Source organism: Dendropsophus ebraccatus, chromosome 8, assembly GCF_027789765.1.
Source record: "Dendropsophus ebraccatus isolate aDenEbr1 chromosome 8, aDenEbr1.pat, whole genome shotgun sequence".
In the NCBI taxonomy this organism is placed as follows: domain Eukaryota; kingdom Metazoa; phylum Chordata; class Amphibia; order Anura; family Hylidae; genus Dendropsophus; species Dendropsophus ebraccatus.
The window spans coordinates 8,895,099-8,913,427 of record NC_091461.1 but is presented as its reverse complement, the minus strand read 5'-3'; the positions used below and the strand labels follow the sequence as shown (position 1 = coordinate 8,913,427).

General features: G+C 45.7%; 1 protein-coding gene across 10 annotated transcripts in view; it reads left to right on the top strand.

Annotated features, from left to right (window-relative positions):
• The window catches only part of TCF7L2 (transcription factor 7 like 2), a 178,960-nt gene that overhangs the window by 55,235 nt on the left and 105,396 nt on the right, over nucleotides 1-18,329 (top strand). For 8 of the 10 annotated variants that reach the window (XM_069979772.1, XM_069979773.1, XM_069979770.1 and 5 more), the window contains exon 4: nucleotides 15,215-15,271. The exons of the other annotated variants lie outside the window; for them this stretch is intronic. In XM_069979772.1, the coding sequence (XP_069835873.1) occupies nucleotides 15,215-15,271 (57 nt within the window). The remainder of the gene's footprint in view (nucleotides 1-15,214; nucleotides 15,272-18,329) is intronic. 10 annotated transcript variants of the gene reach the window in all.

The window sequence follows — 18,329 nt, the reverse complement described above, 5'->3', positions numbered from 1 at the left end:
GGCCGATTCACGGTCCTTACTAATGGCTGTGCTCAGCTAGACTGACAATAAGATGTACTGAGTCCTGCTGGAGAGGTTGTACTGTGCAAATGACCCAATAAAAACTCACCAGGCAGAAAGACCAGGCAGCGCCGTGCGGAACGTGTATTGATGGCTTTACACCCAGCTGCTAAGTGTTGTCACCGCACCGGGCCCGGAAAATAGAGTTATAGGGTCTCTGCTGTCTAACATTGTTATAAGGTACACCGCTCAGTACTACTTCCCTTATTCTGTATTTAGGACACTGCACAGTACCACTTCTCCTGTCCTGTATGCTGGGTGTAATCCTCAGTATATATATATATATACAATGCACAGTACCACTTCTCCTGTCCTGTATGCTGGGTGTAATCATCAGTATATATATATATACAGTGCACAGTACCACTTCTCCTGTCCTGTATGCTGGGTGTAATCCTCAGTATATATATATATATATATATATATATATATATATATATATATATATATATATATACTGTATATTGTATATATATATTGTGTATATATATATATATATATATATATATATATATATATATACAATGCACAGTACCACTTCTCCTGTCCTGTATGCTGGGTGTAATCATCAGTATATATATACAGTGCACAGTACCACTTCTCCTGTCCTGTATGCTGGGTGTAATCCTCAGTATATATATATATATATATATATATATATATATATATATATATATATATATATATATATATATATATTATATATATATATATATATATATATATATATTATATATATATATATATATATATATATTATATATATATATATATATATATATATATATATATATATATATATATATATTTATATATATATACAGTGCACAGTACCACTTCTCCTGTCCTGTATGCTGGGTGTAATCCTCAGTATATATATATACAGTGCACAGTACCACTTCTCCTGTCCTGTATGCTGGGTGTAATCCTCAGTATATATATATATATAGTGCACAGTACCACTTCTCCTGTCCTGTATGCTGGGTGTAATCCTCAGTATATATATATATACAGTGCTTAGTACCACTTCTCCTGTCCTGTATGCTGGGTGTAATCCTCAGTGTATATATACAGTGCACAGTACCACTTCTCCTGTCCTGTATGCTGGGTGTAATCCTCTGTATATATATATATATACAGTGCACAGTACCACTTCTCCTGTCCTGTATGCTGGGTGTAATCCTCGGTATATATATATATACAGTGCACAGTACCACTTCTCCTGTCCTCTATGGCAGCTGTTATCCTCAGTATCCGTTGTATTTGCATTGGGCTGCTGCAGAACCTCTTGGTGCCCCTCTCAATCTCTGGGGTGTAGTTGATAGCTGGGACTTATGGGGGTCATACCCGGGGGGGGGGGGGGGGGGGGGGGGGTTCTGCTGACCCTCCTCTCAGTATAATTTTTTGGTCTTTTTGGTTATTTTATCTGCTCTCTCCCTGGCTCGGGTTATGGTTTGTGGACTGCCCGGGTTTCGCCTTGTGCTGCGTCATTTGCAAACCAGCTGAAACCCATAGAGAACCACAAGACCTGGTGCACTGGTGATTGTGATGTCAGCGTGGGTGTGTGTGTGTATGTGAGAGGGGCATCCCAATCATTGGATTACATTGTTGTAGTGATGGTGCTGTTGATAAGTGGTGATGGTTGTAATAACTGTAACACTGATAGTGATGGTGATGAAGATGATGGTTGTAACCCTGATAGTGATGATGATGATGGGAGTGAGAGGAGTATTGATAATAGTTGTGGTGTCAGTAGTGGCAGTGATGGTGAGAGGGATCATAGTAGGTATAGTAACAGTAGAGATGATGTGATGATACTAGTGGTAGTTGTAGCCGAGGCGTTCATGGTGAGGATGGTGATGATGGAGCTAATGATTATAATATAATAATAATGGTGACGGCCATATTGCTGATATGCTTTTAGTTATTATAATATTGGTGATTATTATATTAGTGATGATGATGATGATGAGGGTCATTGGGGGGATATGAGTGATGGTGGGGATTGGGAGGATTGTAATATGAGTGATGATGATGGGGAGGATTATGGTTTTAGTTATAATATTGAAGATTAGGATATTATTGAATAGGATATAAGTGATGATGATGAAGATTATTATGATATTATATTGGTGATAATGATATTTTTGGTAATGGTGATGATGATGATGGTGGTGATAATTATTATTCGGTCCCCTTGGCTCTGCAGCGCTCCCTCCTGGCAGCCCCTGTGTCTTGTGTTTAGGGGTCACATCGGTATGGAGATTGAGAACATACATTAGAGAACATGCTGACCGTGTATGTCAGATAGGAGTGTTATCCCATTATCACTGTCCCCAGGAGCTCACAATCTAATCTGTGTCACACACAATGTATCACTCCCATCATCCCTCACCCGCTGTAAGTGATGGCTCATGACCCTTTATCCTGAATGTCTGCTCTGCTTTTTGGGTTTTGCTGAGTGTCTCCATCCATCTTGCTGTGGCTCATCCTCTTCCTCAGCCGGGTGTTATCGGTGCTGATCATTTGCTGACTGCTGACCTCCCGGCGGGTGGAGCGCCTCTGTCCGTCATCGCCCACCAGGACTGAAATCTTGCTGACAGGTTAAAGCTGTTGTGAGACAGTTATGTGACAGCTAATACGCATCGGCCACCCAGCTTTCCTGAAGCCCTGACCATCCTGTGTGATAACTATCAGGGCTCTGGGAAAGCTGGGTGACAACCATAGAACCTAGGCGGCAATTCTGCATATAAGAATGAGGTAGAAGTTCATGGCCGGCTCCAGGATACATCTACTACTATTGCACTTCCTGTCATTGTCCATGTGTCCCCTGAACATGTGACCTGTGACCCCCGTCCGTCATGTGGCAGGATTCAGGGACGCCCTCAGTAATCTCACTTGTCTAAACACTGAAGAAACCCTAACGTCAGTAACCCAGCTGCCTCCGCTAATGCACAAGCATGCTGTAAAGTGAAACTGGCCCAGTCGCCCCTGGCAACCAATCAGATTCCACCTTTCATTCCTCACAGACTTTTTGGAAAATGAAAGGTGGAATCTGATTGGTTGCTAGGGGGCGACTGAGCCAGTTCTATTTTACACCAGTTTGATAAATTTCCCCCATAGTGTCCACAAAGGATTGACTCCGCCCCCATATTTAAAGGATTTCTCCTTTTTTGAGAAACCCCTTCTCCCTATAACCTTGGTAAACAAGAAGATCCTTTCATACAAGCCATTGCTTTCAGCTAGAGCCGATCCTTGGGAATGACTCCTAATAATATAAGTTTGTTATAGTTGGTTGTTGACAGTGGACTATGCCTTTAAACCGATCCTGTTGTGAATAAACTAGTGTCCGATCTGTGGGCTTCTGGTTATAGAGCAGGAGGAGCTGAGCGGATTGATATATATGTTTTTGAGAAAAGGACCAGTAGACATTGTATTCTGGATTTAGGAGTCCAGAGGGTGGTCCTATCCCGCCCTCTGTAGGTGTGTACACTAATAGGACCGCCCACTGGACTCCTAAACCCAGAATGAGTGTTTACATGACTAAATCACATGTTCCGCTAAATCTTTTCCCATTCAACTTTTTCATTCAGCTCCGTCTGCTGTATAACTCCATTTTCAACATGACAGGTCCCCTTTAACCCCCATTGTTGCAGAGCCCCATTTTACCACAGTCCCTCATGAATCCCATTGATGCCTCCCTTCTCTGTGTCCCATGTAGGTCTTAAGTTCTCACATTATTCTCATGTACCAGGAAGATCAGGATGAACAATATAATAATAGCGGGTGAAAAAGGCCTCGTCTCTATTGTCACATGACAGCGCCATTCTCTTTTTCTTTTAGAACACATATGAGCATGTATATAGATGGCGTTTCGTGCAGCGGTGCATCCAGCTTGGAATAATGCGCGATTTATGGACGTTTCTGTCTTGGCGACAGATTTATTCAGTGTTTACAGATGATACCAAGACCCCAGGAATGAGATTGTGGCCCCTCAGGACTGGGGGGCCTCGTCCTGTATATCTAGGTGGTTGTATATGTCCCGGACCGTGTGGACTCAGGCAGGGAGGGGGAATTTTGTGATGGCAGCCCCCCCCTCCCGTTCCCGTAACCATATCCAGAGATCGGCTGCTGATTACAGATGCTTTATGTTACGTATTTATTTTCTCAAGTGATTGCTGCAAAACTGCTGCTCCTCCCGCCGCCCCCGCCGAGGCCTATCTGCTGCCCTGGGGCCCAGCCGAGCGGATACGAGGAGATACAGATTCATTTACCCAGTATCAGATGTGATAGTGTGCCCAGCCACCGTATCTGAGCCTGTTATGTGTGATACTGTCTGCTGAGCCCCTGTATCTGAATCTGTTATGTGTGATACTGTCTGCTGAGCCCCTGTATCTAAGCCTGTTATGTGTGATACTGTCTGCTGAGCCCCTGTATCTAAGCCTGTTATGTGTGATACTAGCTGCTGAGCCACTGTATCTAAGCCTGTTATGTGTGATACTGTCTGCTGAGCCCCTGTATCTGAGCCTGTTATGTGTGATACTAGCTGCTGAGCCCCTGTATCTAAGCCTGTTATGTGTGATACTAGCTGCTGAGCTCCTGTATCTGAGCCTGTTATGTGTGATACTGTCTGCTGAGCCCCTGTATCTAAGCCTGTTATGTGCGATACTGTCTGCTGAGACCCTGTATCTAAGCCTGTTATGTGTTATACTGTCTGCTGAGCCCCTGTATCTAAGCCTGTTATGTGTGATACTAGCTGCTGAGCCCCTATATCTGAGCCTGTTATGTGTGATACTAGCTGCTGAGCCCCTGTATCTGAGCCTGTTATGTGTGATACTAGCTGCTGAGCCCCTGTATCTGAGCCTGTTAGGCTTAGATACAGGGGCCCAGCAGACAGGATCACACATAACAGGCTTAGATACAGGGGCCCAGCAGACAGGATCACACATGTTATGTGTTATACTGTCTGCTGAGCCCCTGTATCTAAGCCTGTTGGGTGATACTGTCTGCTTAGCCCCTGTATCCAAGCCTACCATGAATGATACTATCTGCTGGGTTCCTGTATCTAAGCCTTTTATGTGTGATACTGTCTGCTGAGCTTCTGTATCTAAGCCTGTTGGGTGATACCATCTACTTAGCTCCTGTATCTCAGCCTGTTGGGTGATACTGTCTGCGTAGCTCCTGTATATCAGCCTGTTGGGTGATACCATCTGCTTAGCCCCTGTATCCCAGCCTGTTGGGTGATACCCTGTGCTAAGTTCCTGTATCTCAGCCTGTTGGATGATACCCTGTGCTTAGCTCCTGTATCTCAGCCTACTGGGTGATACTCCCTGTGCTTAGCTCCGGTATCTCAGCCTGTTGGATGATACTCCCTGTACTTAGCTCCTGTATCTCAGCCTGCTGGGTGATACTCCCTGTGCTTAGCTCCTGTATCTCAGCCTGCTGGGTGATACTCCCTGTGCTTAGCTCTGGTATCTCAGCCTGTTTGATGATACTCCCTGTACTTAGCTCCTGTATCTCAGCCTGCTGGGTGATACTCCCTGTGCTTAGCTCCGGTATCTCAGCCTGTTGGATGATACTCCCTGTACTTAGCTCCTGTATCTCAGCCTGTTTGATGATACTCCCTGTACATAGCTCCTGTATCTCAGCCTGCTGGGTGATACTTCCTGTGCTTACCTCCGGTATCTCAGCCTGCTGGGTGATACTCCCTGTGCTTAGCTCCTGTATCTCAGCCTGCTGGGTGATACTCCCTGTGCTTACCTCCGGTATCTCAGCCTGCTGGGTGATACTCCCTGTGCTTAGCTCCTGTATCTCAGCCTGCTGGGTGATACTCCCTGTATAGTATGTGTTGTGACCTGTCTCTGTATTGATATAGAGCTGGAGGTGTATCTCTGGTGTATGGGATCTTGTGGATTCCTGGCAGCTCCCGACACCTGCCATCACCTTCCTTTAGGATATTTGGCTGGTGTGCATCGGGGTCTGGAGCCAAATTCATCCTATTGTTCTCCTAATCCTAAATCATCACTGTCACAAGGACAATAACTCCAGGCTTTGGCTTTGTGTATAAACAGAGGCGTCCCTGTAATCGTCTTCAAGAGGTCATTCACCTCTGACCCCAAGATGGAGGTCCTGTATACAGCAAATCTACATGTACAGTGCAGCCACTATGTGAGTGTGCTATATTACCTACCTTATCATGATCCCGAGTTACATCCTGTGTTATACTCCAGAGCGGCACTCTCTATTCTGCTGGTGGGGTCACTGTGTACATACATTACATTACTGATCCTGAGTTACATCCAGTATTATACTCCAGAGCTGCACTCACTATTCTGCTGGTGGGGTCACTGTGTACATACATTACATTACTGATCCTGAGTTACATCATGTATAATACTCCAGAGCTGCACTCTCTATTCTGCTGGTGGGGTCACTGTGTACATACATTACATTACTGATCCTGAGTTACATCCTGTATTATATTCCAGAGCTGCGCTCACCGCTTTATTTACTAGTACCAATGTACAGGTATAATCTCATCCCTGTGTTATTCATCCTAGTCTTAAACTGCATTCACAAATACCCAGCTTCAGAGCTGAATCTCCCAGCATCCCCTGCTTGTTCAGTGTCTGCACAGATCTCTAATTATAGCCGAGCTGCTGGAACATAAGGGTTGCGTGGGACGCCTCTTTCCAGTTGTATCTCAGCATCTGTCATGATTTAAGGTCAAGTCCTCGTCTCATCCTTTCTATAATACAACCATCATATATTATGGCTGCGGTGCGTTCATCGGCCTGGAGAGGATCAGTGCAGGATCAGCGTCATGCAGCCCAATAACAGTTGTGTATCAGTTTTTCTGTGTTTCTGTGCTCCCTGCTGCAGGAGTGGCCCCGGTTCTCATTGCAAATGGTTACTGAGTGTCTGTGCTCCCTGCAGCAGGGGCGGCCCCGGTTCTCATTGCAAATGGTTACTGAGTGTCTTTGCTTCCTGCAGCAGGGGCGGCCCCGGTCCTCGGTGCAGATGGTTACTGTGTGTCTGTGCTCCCTGCAGCAGGGGCGGCCCCAGTCCTCGGTGCAGATGGTTACTGAGTGTCTGTGCTCCCTGCAGCAGGGGCGGCCCTGGTCCTCGGTGCAGATGGTTACTGTGTGTCTGTGGTCGCTGCAGCAGGGGCGTCCCCGGTCCTCGGTGCAAATGGTTACTGTGTGTCTGTGCTCCTTGCAGCAGGGGCGGCCCGGGTCCTCGGTGCAGATGGTTACTGTGTGTCTGTCCTCCATGCAGCAGGGGCGTCCCCGGTCCTCGGTGCAAATGGTTACTGTGTGTCTGTGCTCGCTGCAGCAGGGGCGGCCCCGGTCCTCAGTGCAGATAGTTACTGTGTGTCTGTGCTCCTTGCAGCAGGGGCGGTTCCGGTCCTCAGTGCAGATGGTTACTGTGTGTTTGTGCTCCCTGCAGCAGGGGCGGCCCCGGTCCTCAGTGTAGATGGTTACTGTGTGTCTGTGCTCGCTGCAGCAGGGGCGGCCCCAGTCCTTGGTGCAGATGGTTACTCTGTGTCTGTGCTCACTGCAGCAGGGGCGGCCCCGGTCCTCGGTGCAGATGGTTACTGTGTGTCTGTGCTCGCTGCAGCAGGGGCGACCTGGGTCCTCAGTGCAGATGGTTACTGTGTGTCTGTGCTCGCTGCAGCAGGGGTGGCCCTGGTTCTCACTGCAGATGGTTATTGTGTGTCTGTGCTCGCTGCAGCGGGGGTGGCCCCGGTCGTTGGTGCAGATGGTTACTGTATGTCTGTGCTTCCTGCGGCAGGGGCGGCCCCGGTCCTTGGTGCAGATGGTTACTGTGTGTCTGTGCTCGCTGCAGCAGGGGCAGCCCCGGTCCTCAGTGCAGATGGTTACTGTATGTCTGTGCTTCCTGTAGCAGGGGCGGCCCCTATCCTCGGTGCATATGGTTACTGTGTGCCTGTGCTTCCTGCAGCAGGGGCGGCCCCGGTCCTCGGTGCAGATGGTTACTGTGTGTCTGTGCTCCCTGCAGCAGGGGCGGCCCCGGTCCTCGGTGCAGATGGTTACTCTGTGTCTGTGCTCACTGCAGCAGGGGCGGCCCTGGTCCTCGGTGCAGATGGTTACTGTGTGTCTGTGCTCCCTGCAGCAGGGGCGGCCCCGGTCCTCGGTGCAGATGGTTACTGTGTGTCTGTGCTCACTGCAGCAGGGGCGGCCCCGGTTCTGCTCCTATAGCTCTGGTCCTGCTAGGAAGGAGCCATGTGTTCTTCATTTTGGATATTACACTCTCTCTGGAACAGCCCCAGTCCAATTCCAACACCAGATAATCGAGTTTGAAGTCCTGTTTCACGTGTGCTGTTTTTTTATAACAACTAAAATCACTTTGAGCTGGCCGTGCTCCAGGGACGGCCGGGCCTGTCTTTCCTCACAGCGCCATGAAGACACCATAATTCCTCAAATTGAATTTCTGTTCCTCTCCCCCTGCGCCCAGCTGCTCGCTCTGCTCTCACGCTGCTTCATTTTGCCTGGAACCCTGAGGACTGCGCCTTATGTCTCCGGGGACAGTGTATTCTGTGCCTTATAGTCCCCCGCTCGTCTCCTATGTGTATAGTCTATTGCTTTCTGTTATCAGCCACGTCAGGCCAGTCAGCGGAATCTTTTCCTCTAACTAGCTGGCTGGGTGTTAAGTGAACATTGTTGTTAAGTGCATTGTTTTCTGTTATCAGCCAGTTCTGAGTGGCTGAGAGGTGGCGTGTAGGACAGGTGAATACAGCCTTAAAGGGATCGTAGTACAGGTGAATACAGCCTTAAAGGGATCGTAGGACAGGTGAATACAGCCTTAAAGGGATCCTGTGATGTTAATCATGGAGTCTGATCTGAGCAGATTGATATATAGTTTTATAGAAAATTTTAGTAAAACTTGTAAATTATTGATCTACTCTTGTCCCTAGAAGTCTAGTGGGTGGCCCTCATAATTGATTGACAGCTGTCAGTCAAGTGATACCACCCACTGGACTCTGAACTTTCAGTCAATAGATTCCAAGTTCTCCTGAATCTTTTCCCACATTGTTATATATCATTCTGCTCAGCTCCTCCAGCTCTATATCATGAGGCTGATAGATCCATCTTCACTTTCATTGCGACAGATCCCCTTTAAGTTCCCTTCCTTTTAAATCACCGCTGTACTAGTATACGTTTAAAAATACGACGTTATGGGCCCTTTAATACCAGATGTGTTTGGCTCCAGGGCGTACTTTTCTGTATACGAGATGTTCGGTCATAATTGTCCCTCCTCCTGCATCTTAGCGAAAGCTTGAAGGGTCCTTAAGTAATCTGCAGAGCACGATGCTGAAGTAATGAGTAAAAGTGACCGAGATGATTATTGTTATTTGTTTTTGTATATAGCAGCAGCATATTATATGCGGTGAGTGCATTCATGTCCTCCGGAGCTGCAGTTCAATTACCTTCCGTAGGTTCCGCAGGTGGAGTGTTCATTATGAAGTTAGACTTTACTCGGCCCTGTTCACACAGCGGGGCAGATTTACTAACCCTGACTTCCTGGTTCAGATGAGCGTAAAATGAATTAACCTAACGTAAAACACATCTAACATAAAACATGTAGATGTACGTTATATGTTGTATAACGCTTCTCCGGTGTGGTTTTTAGCTGTAAGTCCTATAGAGAAAACTATGGAAAATAAACACCTAAAATAACTCTAGGAGCCAAGAAAAACACTAGCAATAAAAAAACAAACAAGAAAGCTATTGTGTGCAGATTTTTCAAGTAACATCTGTCTGCGTTTTTCTGTCTATTTTTCGCTTCATTTCATCAGCTTAGAGTGTCAACTAGGCGGGGCTTTGCAGCAGTTGGGCCCTATCCCCTGAGTGGGTAGAGGGCTCAACTGTCATAAAGCCCCGCCTTGGTGTCACTGCCCACCGATAAAGAAGCAAAGTCACAGACAAGTGTTATACAGGTATATATCACACGTGCAGCATCTAAGCTTGTGGATCGTGTGCACAGTAAGGCGGCTGACAGTATCACTTTAAATAGAAACAAAAGTGGGAACAAGGCCTTAGGCCCGGTTCACCCGTCCATTCTGCTGTTCATGAATGTGGAACCCCAGCTACGGGTGTGGATGATCTGTAGCCGCCTTCAGTGGCATGGACCCATTCATAGGACCTGACAGCACTTTTTTTTGCAGCACGGATCGCAGGCCTGTAAAACCTACAGGTGTGAATGGGACCATAGAAATGAATGGGTCCATAGTCAATCTGCAATTACACAGGTGTGAACGTGCCCTTAAAGAAAAACTGTTTTGTGAGAATTGTTCCCCACCTCTAAAAATATGCGTCTTAACCCTTTATACCATCTGCCATTGATTTTTCTTAAACTGGCTTTTCTTTTTTTTTTATATATCACTGACTATTTCAGCCTGATAAAGGTTTTTAGTTTTATTTTTTCGCTTCATTTATGTATGTTGTCGTGTGCGCTGTTTGGCGCTGGAATGTGGCCATATCTCTGTATTAGGCCCGGGTCATGTTGCATTTTAACAGATTTATCAAAAGGACATGAGGGAGATTTATCAAACTGGTGTAAAGTAGAATTGGCTCAGTTGCCCACTTTGATAAATCTCCCCCATGGTCTTTGTTGCTCATAGCAACCAATCAGGAAGCAGCTCTTATTTTTAAAACTGCTGTGGTGAAATGAAAGCTGAACTGTCATTGGTCAAGGACAGGTTATCTGTTTCATGGGGGAGATTTATTCAACCCTGTGCTGGACAGTGGAGCAGTCGCCCATAGCAACCAATCAGATTGCAGCTTTCATTTTTAGAAAGGCCTCTGAAAAGTGAAAGCTGGATTCTGATTGTTGCTATGGGTGACGGCTCCTCTGCTCAAGGTTTAGTGAATCTCCACGTAAGGTTTTCAGAATACTTGACTTTTTAAGAGTCTTTTGTCACATTGATGCCTTTTTTTGTATGCTTTCTTGTGTCTTTTTTTTGGTCTGTGAGCGTTATAAGAGGAGCGGCTGATATCAGTCACATACGGTGTAATGTCTGTAGGTTATATCAGTACTGGAGCGTTATAAGAGGAGCGGCTGATATCAGTCACATACGGTGTAATGTCTGTAGGTTATATCAGTACTGGAGCGTTATAAGAGGAGCGACTGATATCAGTCACATAGGATGTAATAGGAGGTTATATCAGTACTGGAGCGTTATAAGAGGAGTGGCTGATATCAGTCACATATGATGTAACAGGAGGTTATATCAGTACTGGAGCGTTATAAGAGGAGCGGCTGATATCAGTCACATACGGTGTAATGTCTGGAGGTTATATCAGTACTGGAGCGTTATAAGAGGAGTGGCTGATATCAGTCACATACGGTGTAATGTCTGTAGGTTATATCAGTACTGGAGCGTTATAAGAGGAGCGGCTGATATCAGTCACATATGATGTAATGTCTGGAGGTTATATCAGTACTGGAGCGTTATAAGAGGAGCGGCTGATATTAGTCACATACGGTGTAATGTCTGGAGGTTATATCAGTACTGGAGCGTTATAAGAGGAGCGGCTGATATCAGTCACATATGATGTAATAGGAGATTATATAAGTGCTGGAGTGTTATAAGAGGAGCGGCTGATATCAGTCACATACGGTGTAATGTCTGGAGGTTATATCAGTACTGGAGCGTTATAAGAGGAGCGGCTGATATCAGTCACATATGATGTAACAGGAGGTTATATCAGTACTGGAGCGTTATAAGAGGAGCGGCTGATATCAGTCACATACGGTGTAATGTCTGTAGGTTATATCAGTGCTGGAGCGTTATAAGAGGAGCGGCTGATATCAGTCACATACGGTGTAATGTCTGTAGGTTATATCAGTACTGGAGCGTTATAAGAGGAGCGGCTGATATCAGTCACATATGATGTAATAAGAGGTTATATCAGTACTGGAGCATTGTAAGAGGAGCGGCTGATATCAGTCACATATGATGTAATAGAAGGTTATATCAGTATTGGAGCATTATAAGAGGAGCGGCTGATATCAGTCACATATGATGTAACAGGAGGTTATATCAGTACTGGAGCGTTATAAGAGGAGCGGCTGATATCAGTCACATACGGTGTAATGTCTGTAGGTTATATCAGTACTGGAGCGTTATAAGAGGAGCGGCTGATATCAGTCACATATGATGTAATGTCTGGAGGTTATATCAGTACTGGAGCGTTATAAGAGGAGCGGCTGATATTAGTCACATACGGTGTAATGTCTGGAGGTTATATCAGTACTGGAGCGTTATAAGAGGAGCGGCTGATATCAGTCACATATGATGTAATAGGAGATTATATAAGTGCTGGAGCGTTATAAGAGGAGCGGCTGATATCAGTCACATATGATGTAACAGGAGGTTATATCAGTACTGGAGCGTTATAAGAGGAGCGGCTGATATCAGTCACATACGGTGTAATGTCTGGAGGTTATATCAGTACTGGAGCATTATAAGAGGAGCGGCTGATATCAGTCACATATGATGTAACAGGAGGTTATATCAGTACTGGAGCGTTATAAGAGGAGCGGCTGATATCAGTCACATACGGTGTAATGTCTGTAGGTTATATCAGTGCTGGAGCGTTATAAGAGGAGCGGCTGATATCAGTCACATACGGTGTAATGTCTGTAGGTTATATCAGTACTGGAGCATTATAAGAGGAGCGGCTGATATCAGTCACATATGATGTAACAGGAGGTTATATCAGTACTGGAGCGTTATAAGAGGAGCGGCTGATATCAGTCCCATTCCTGATGGTCTTTGGTTCCACCTTTTAGCACCACAGTATTGGCAAACAAGGGATAAAGGTTATGGTGCTCGTCCCTCCTGGGCTCCTGGCCCTGTAGTTGTGCGGTAGCCGGGGTTCGGTGGTGGGGGGTCTTTTTCCTGTGTGGCCCCCTCTATGGCCGCCTTACCGCTATATTAATGACAGGTTTGTAGGAAGCTGGAGTGTTATCCACTCAGCGTCACCTAATCCTGAAGCGCGTGAGGCTGGAGAGTAATATTTAAGAGGGCGGAAGGAAAATATACTTAATATAAGGAAAGAAAACAAACTTGTTTAATTACTTTGGCAGGAACAGTAATGTGAGGCGGAGTGTAATAAGCACTGCGTCGCCTCCACACTTAACTGTTACAGCAGAAGAGCCTAGTGTCACCCAAAGCGGCCCCCAGACCCCCCCTCAGGCCCCCATAACATCAACACATGGAGGTGCAGAGAAGAGCTTAGTGTCCCCTCTAGAGGCCCCCAGACCCCCCTCAGGCCCCCATAACATCAGCACATGGAGGTGCAGAGAAGAGCCTAGTGTCACCCATAGTGGCCCCCAGACCCCCCCTCAGGCCCCCATAACATCAGCACATGGAGGTGCAGAGAAGAGGCTAGTGTCACCCATAGTGGCCCCCAGACCCCCCCTTAGGCCCCCATAACATCAGCACATGGAGGTGCAGAGAAGAGCCTAGTGTCACCCATAGTGGCCCCCAGACCCCCCCTCAGGCCCCCATAACATCAGCACATGGAGGTGCAGAGAAGAGGCTAGTGTCACCCATAGTGGTCCCCAGACCCCCCTCAGGCCCCCAAAACATCACCATATGGGGGTGCAGAGAAAAGCCTAGTGTCACCCATAGTGGCCCCCAGACCCCCCCTCAGGCCCCCATAACATCAGCATATGGGGGTGCAGAGAAGAGGCTAGTGTCACCCATAGCACCCCCCAGACCCCCCCCTCAGGCCCCCAAAACATCACCATATGGGGGTGCAGAGAAAAGCCTAGTGTCACCCATAGCGGTCCCCAGACCCCCCCTCAGGCCCCCAAAACATCACCATATGGGGGTGCAGAGAAAAGCCTAGTGTCACCCATAGCGGCCCCCAGACCCCCCCTCAGGCCCCCAAAACATCACCATATGGGGGTGCAGAGAAAAGCCTAGTGTCACCCATAGCGGCCCCCAGACCCCCATAACATCAGCATATGGGGATGCAGAGAAGAGAAGCACATCAAAGAAACCTTGTAACACAATGGAGAGATGCTGATCCATAGAATGGGTGATGGACTGGGATTTCTGACTGTGGATACAATGTTGCAAATTCTCCAATTGAGAAGTTCTATTTGCTTTGTGTTTCTGGCTTTTGTTTGGTTTTGTAGCCGGATGTATCGCAGCTTCCGGATCAGATGAAGTTGGATAAGCAGATCACGGGGTCACATTGTATCTAAACCTTTGGATACCCATCCTCTATCCTCTGTATTATCTGGGTACACGTATGCCTTTATTCTTGCGTCTTTTTCTGGATTTTTTACTTGCAGATTATGAAGCAAAGATGGTGTTTGTTATATACTTTATATACTTTAGGGTTTTTTAATAAAAATCTATCACTTTTGCAGAAAGATAAAATTTCCTTAATGCAACATAATTGTTCGGTGTGATTATATCTCATTGTGAAGGTTCAGTGCCGGATTATCAGACCTTCCGGACTATAGCACCTTCTCCTGGACCCCCCATCTTCATGAATTGTTTCAGGCTGAGGTCTCCATTGGGGAATTGGAAATATATCACCAGTTTCTGGGTCTTTATCACCATATTCCATCATCCAGTCCTTAGGTATCAGAATGATATGTCGGGTGATAGGAATCCATGGTCGGGTGATAGGAGGGGGGGGGGGGGGGGGGGGGGGTTATTTCACCAATGGAAACACGTTGTCACACTCTTTTCTTTACCTTCTTTGTTTTGCCTGTTACGTTTCCATTGTTATCTTTTATGTTTGTCTTTACTTTGAACTTGAGTATGGAAAGATGGAGGAGCAGATCCTACCTCCCCCCCCCCCCCAGGCGTACAGCCCTCCCGTCACTTGTACTCAAGATGACATCACCACCCCCCTATGACATCACTCTGAGAGATCATGTACAGCAGACGCCAGAGCCTTTATATTGCATTCTGCTTTTTTTTTTTTTTTTTTTTATTGCTTTGACTGTTCTTTTCCTTTTCTTTTTCTTTTCTTCATATCTTTCTTTCTTTCTGGTTTAGCTCCGATATGAAGCCAGATGGAGTGTAAATGCTTTTAATTGTGCATGTAATGTAATTGGACGCGTTTCATTCACCTGCTGACGCGAGTTTTTTTCTTCATCTTAGTGCTTGAATGTACCTGTAGACCTGCATCTAGCTTCTTGTTGCAGCCCTTTGATGCAGGTAGGACACATTATAAATAGGCTTGTTGCTATGGGGAGTAATAGAAGTCTGTGTGTTGTGTATAGCTAACCTTTATCTGCTCCTTGGACACCGCAATTTCTTCTATGACCATGAGAGTGGATCGCCTGACTGAGACAAGGGATATGCCTGGCTTGTGTTCATGGAAGCCAATGCACCTCCGTACCCATATATTGGGGGTGGCGGGGTGGGGGGCATTTACACTCTTATTACATTGTAGGCCAGGCAGTATAATATGGGCTCCGTATGTCTCAAAAAGTTTCCTACTGCATGTTTTTGGATATGATATTAACTAAGTATAGGGGGGCAAGGCAATGTCCCCCCACCATTAAATGGACATAGAAAAAAAATAAAATAATAGTAAAAAAAATAATATATATATATATATATATATATATATATATATATTATATATACATATATATTTTATATATATATATATATATATATATATATATATATTATTATTATTTATTTATTTTTTCACTATAGGGGTCTCCCTGCACTGAAATAAGTTTCCTGCAATACAATGCACCCCATCAGGCACTGCACATGTAGATGGCGGCAAGGTTGGTGGGATATACTGGTTTAGAGACCACCTCATCTTTCTTGACCTTATGGTTTTCCAATTATGGGGGAGCACGGCCATGCACCCCCTCCAAGGAGTAGATAACATGGGGAGCTTCAGTTTTGAGTGGTGGGTATATTCTTCATTACCCCCGATCCCCTAAAAAAATTCAAGGTGAGAACAATAAATAAGGGGGTCCCCTCACTAGCCTGACCATGGCCTCAGTATTGCGAAGGATTTAGGGGAGGGACACTTAGAGGCCATGTCATCCTTCTAGCCATGTAGTAAGATACGGGGGTCTCCTTTTTCCCTGTTGCATGTTTTTGAATGTGATATAATTGCACGATGAAAAGCTTGAAGTGGAAGAATAAAGGGGTTTGATACATTGTCACAGTGGGCCGACATGATGAAGACCCCACTGCCATGTATACAAGTATCCATGTGTCCATTCGGAGCTACGTTGGGTTTCTTCTCCATTAACATCACAAGCTGCATTCAGACTTTTGCTACCAGTTGCCTGAAAGAGCATTGCATTGTGGGAAGGGAAGGTGTGCAGTTAGAGTGTCAATGGGGCGGAGTCATACAGCTTTGTATATGGATGGAGAGATTGGCTTTTGTGGAGTCCCAGTATACAGAACCAGGAGGTGTTTTCGGTTGTTATCCTGGTTCCCCCCATTAGACACATCCCTGCCCCAGGCTGGCCGTCTACACACTGATACATCCTCCAGGATCCAACTCTATTCATCTATCATTTATTTATTTCATTTGTCGTCTTTGTTACTTTTTGCATATTTGACATTGATCCCAGTGATTTCCCATAGGTGGGACATTACTATCTGCAATTATTTAAAGGAACACTACACTTAAAGTGTCGCTGTTGTTTAATTTTTTTTTTGGCAGAAATCAATAGTACAGGAGATTTTAACTAACTTTGTAATTGGGTTTATTAGCCAAAAGAATGCATTTTTATCATGAAAAAGCAGTTTGAAGCTCTCCCCCCCTGTCTTCATTGTTTTCTATGGAGAGGGGAGGAGTGGAGGGAGATGAGGCACCAAAACAGGACAACAAAGAGTTAATTTACAGCTATATCACCGGCTATCTCCTCTGAAGTCAGCACTGACCTGTCTGACCTTTGAATACCGGCTTTCACACAGCTCCTACTGTGTAATCCTTTGTTCTCTGCTGTTGAATAATCTCCCTCCTCCCCTCTTCATAGAACAGATGCAGATAATGGCAGATTTGCCTAATAAACCCAATTACAAAGTTTCTTAAAATCACCTGTACTATTGATTTCTGTAAAAAAAAAAACAACAACAACAGTGACACGTTAAAACTCCATGATACAAGTTTGTCCAGTTAGTGCTCAGTTCTTGTCCTTATCCCTCCCATGTGTGGCTGACAGGGGGTGGACTTAACTAAGAGGGTGGAGTTAAGTGGGGGAGGGCTCCTGCTGTATCTAGTTGCCTTACAGCGTATACTGAGGCTAGGGAGAAGAAGGAATACACATATAATGGAGGTCCTGAGATACATGTAGAATTTTTTTTATACATTTCTCACATCTTTGAGCGCAGTGTGAGGAGGAACAATAGGATTATTTTTACAGTTGTTCTCCTTTAAGGAGAGTTGATGGCATCTTAATGAGCCTGGAGACTGGGAGATAGGATAGTCTCTTATAATTCATGGGTGTTACCATCACCATCTAAAAATACCAGTATAGGGAGGCTGCAGCTTCTGACCAGTCAGGTACAAAATACTGACAGTCTCCCGGGTCGGGAAAGAGTACAGCTCTCCGTAGAGTCAGAAACTTCTCACAGACTGGTGGATATTAAGGGAACTCTGAGCAACTAACCTGGGCCAGGGGTCCGAGGCGTGAGGCACGGGATGGCTACCTCACTGACTAGGATGGGTTCTGTTTCCACTTCGAGCAGTGTTACCTGCTAATCCAGGCCTACAGCCTGTATTATGCTCCAGAGCTGCACTCACTATTCTGCTGGTGGGGTCACTGTGTACATACATTACATTACTGATCCTGATTTACATCCTGTATTATACTCCAGAGCTGCACTCACTATTCTGCTGGTGGGGTCACTGTGTACATACATTACATTACTGATCCTGAGTTACATCCTGTATTATGCTCCAGAGCTGCACTCACTATTCTGCTGGTGGGGTCACTGTGTACATACATTACATTACTGATCCTGATTTACATCCTGTATTATACTCCAGAGCTGCACTCACTATTCTGCTGGTGGGGTCACTGTGTACATACATTACATTACTGATCCTGATTTACATCCTGTATTATACTCCAGAGCTGCACTCACTATTTTGCTGGTGAGGTCACTGTGTACATACATTACATTACTGATCCTGTACTGATCCTGAGTTACATCCTGTATTATACCCCAGAGCTGCACTCACTATTCTGCTGGTGGGTTCACTGTGTAGGGTGCAGTTAGTGCTTTCTAT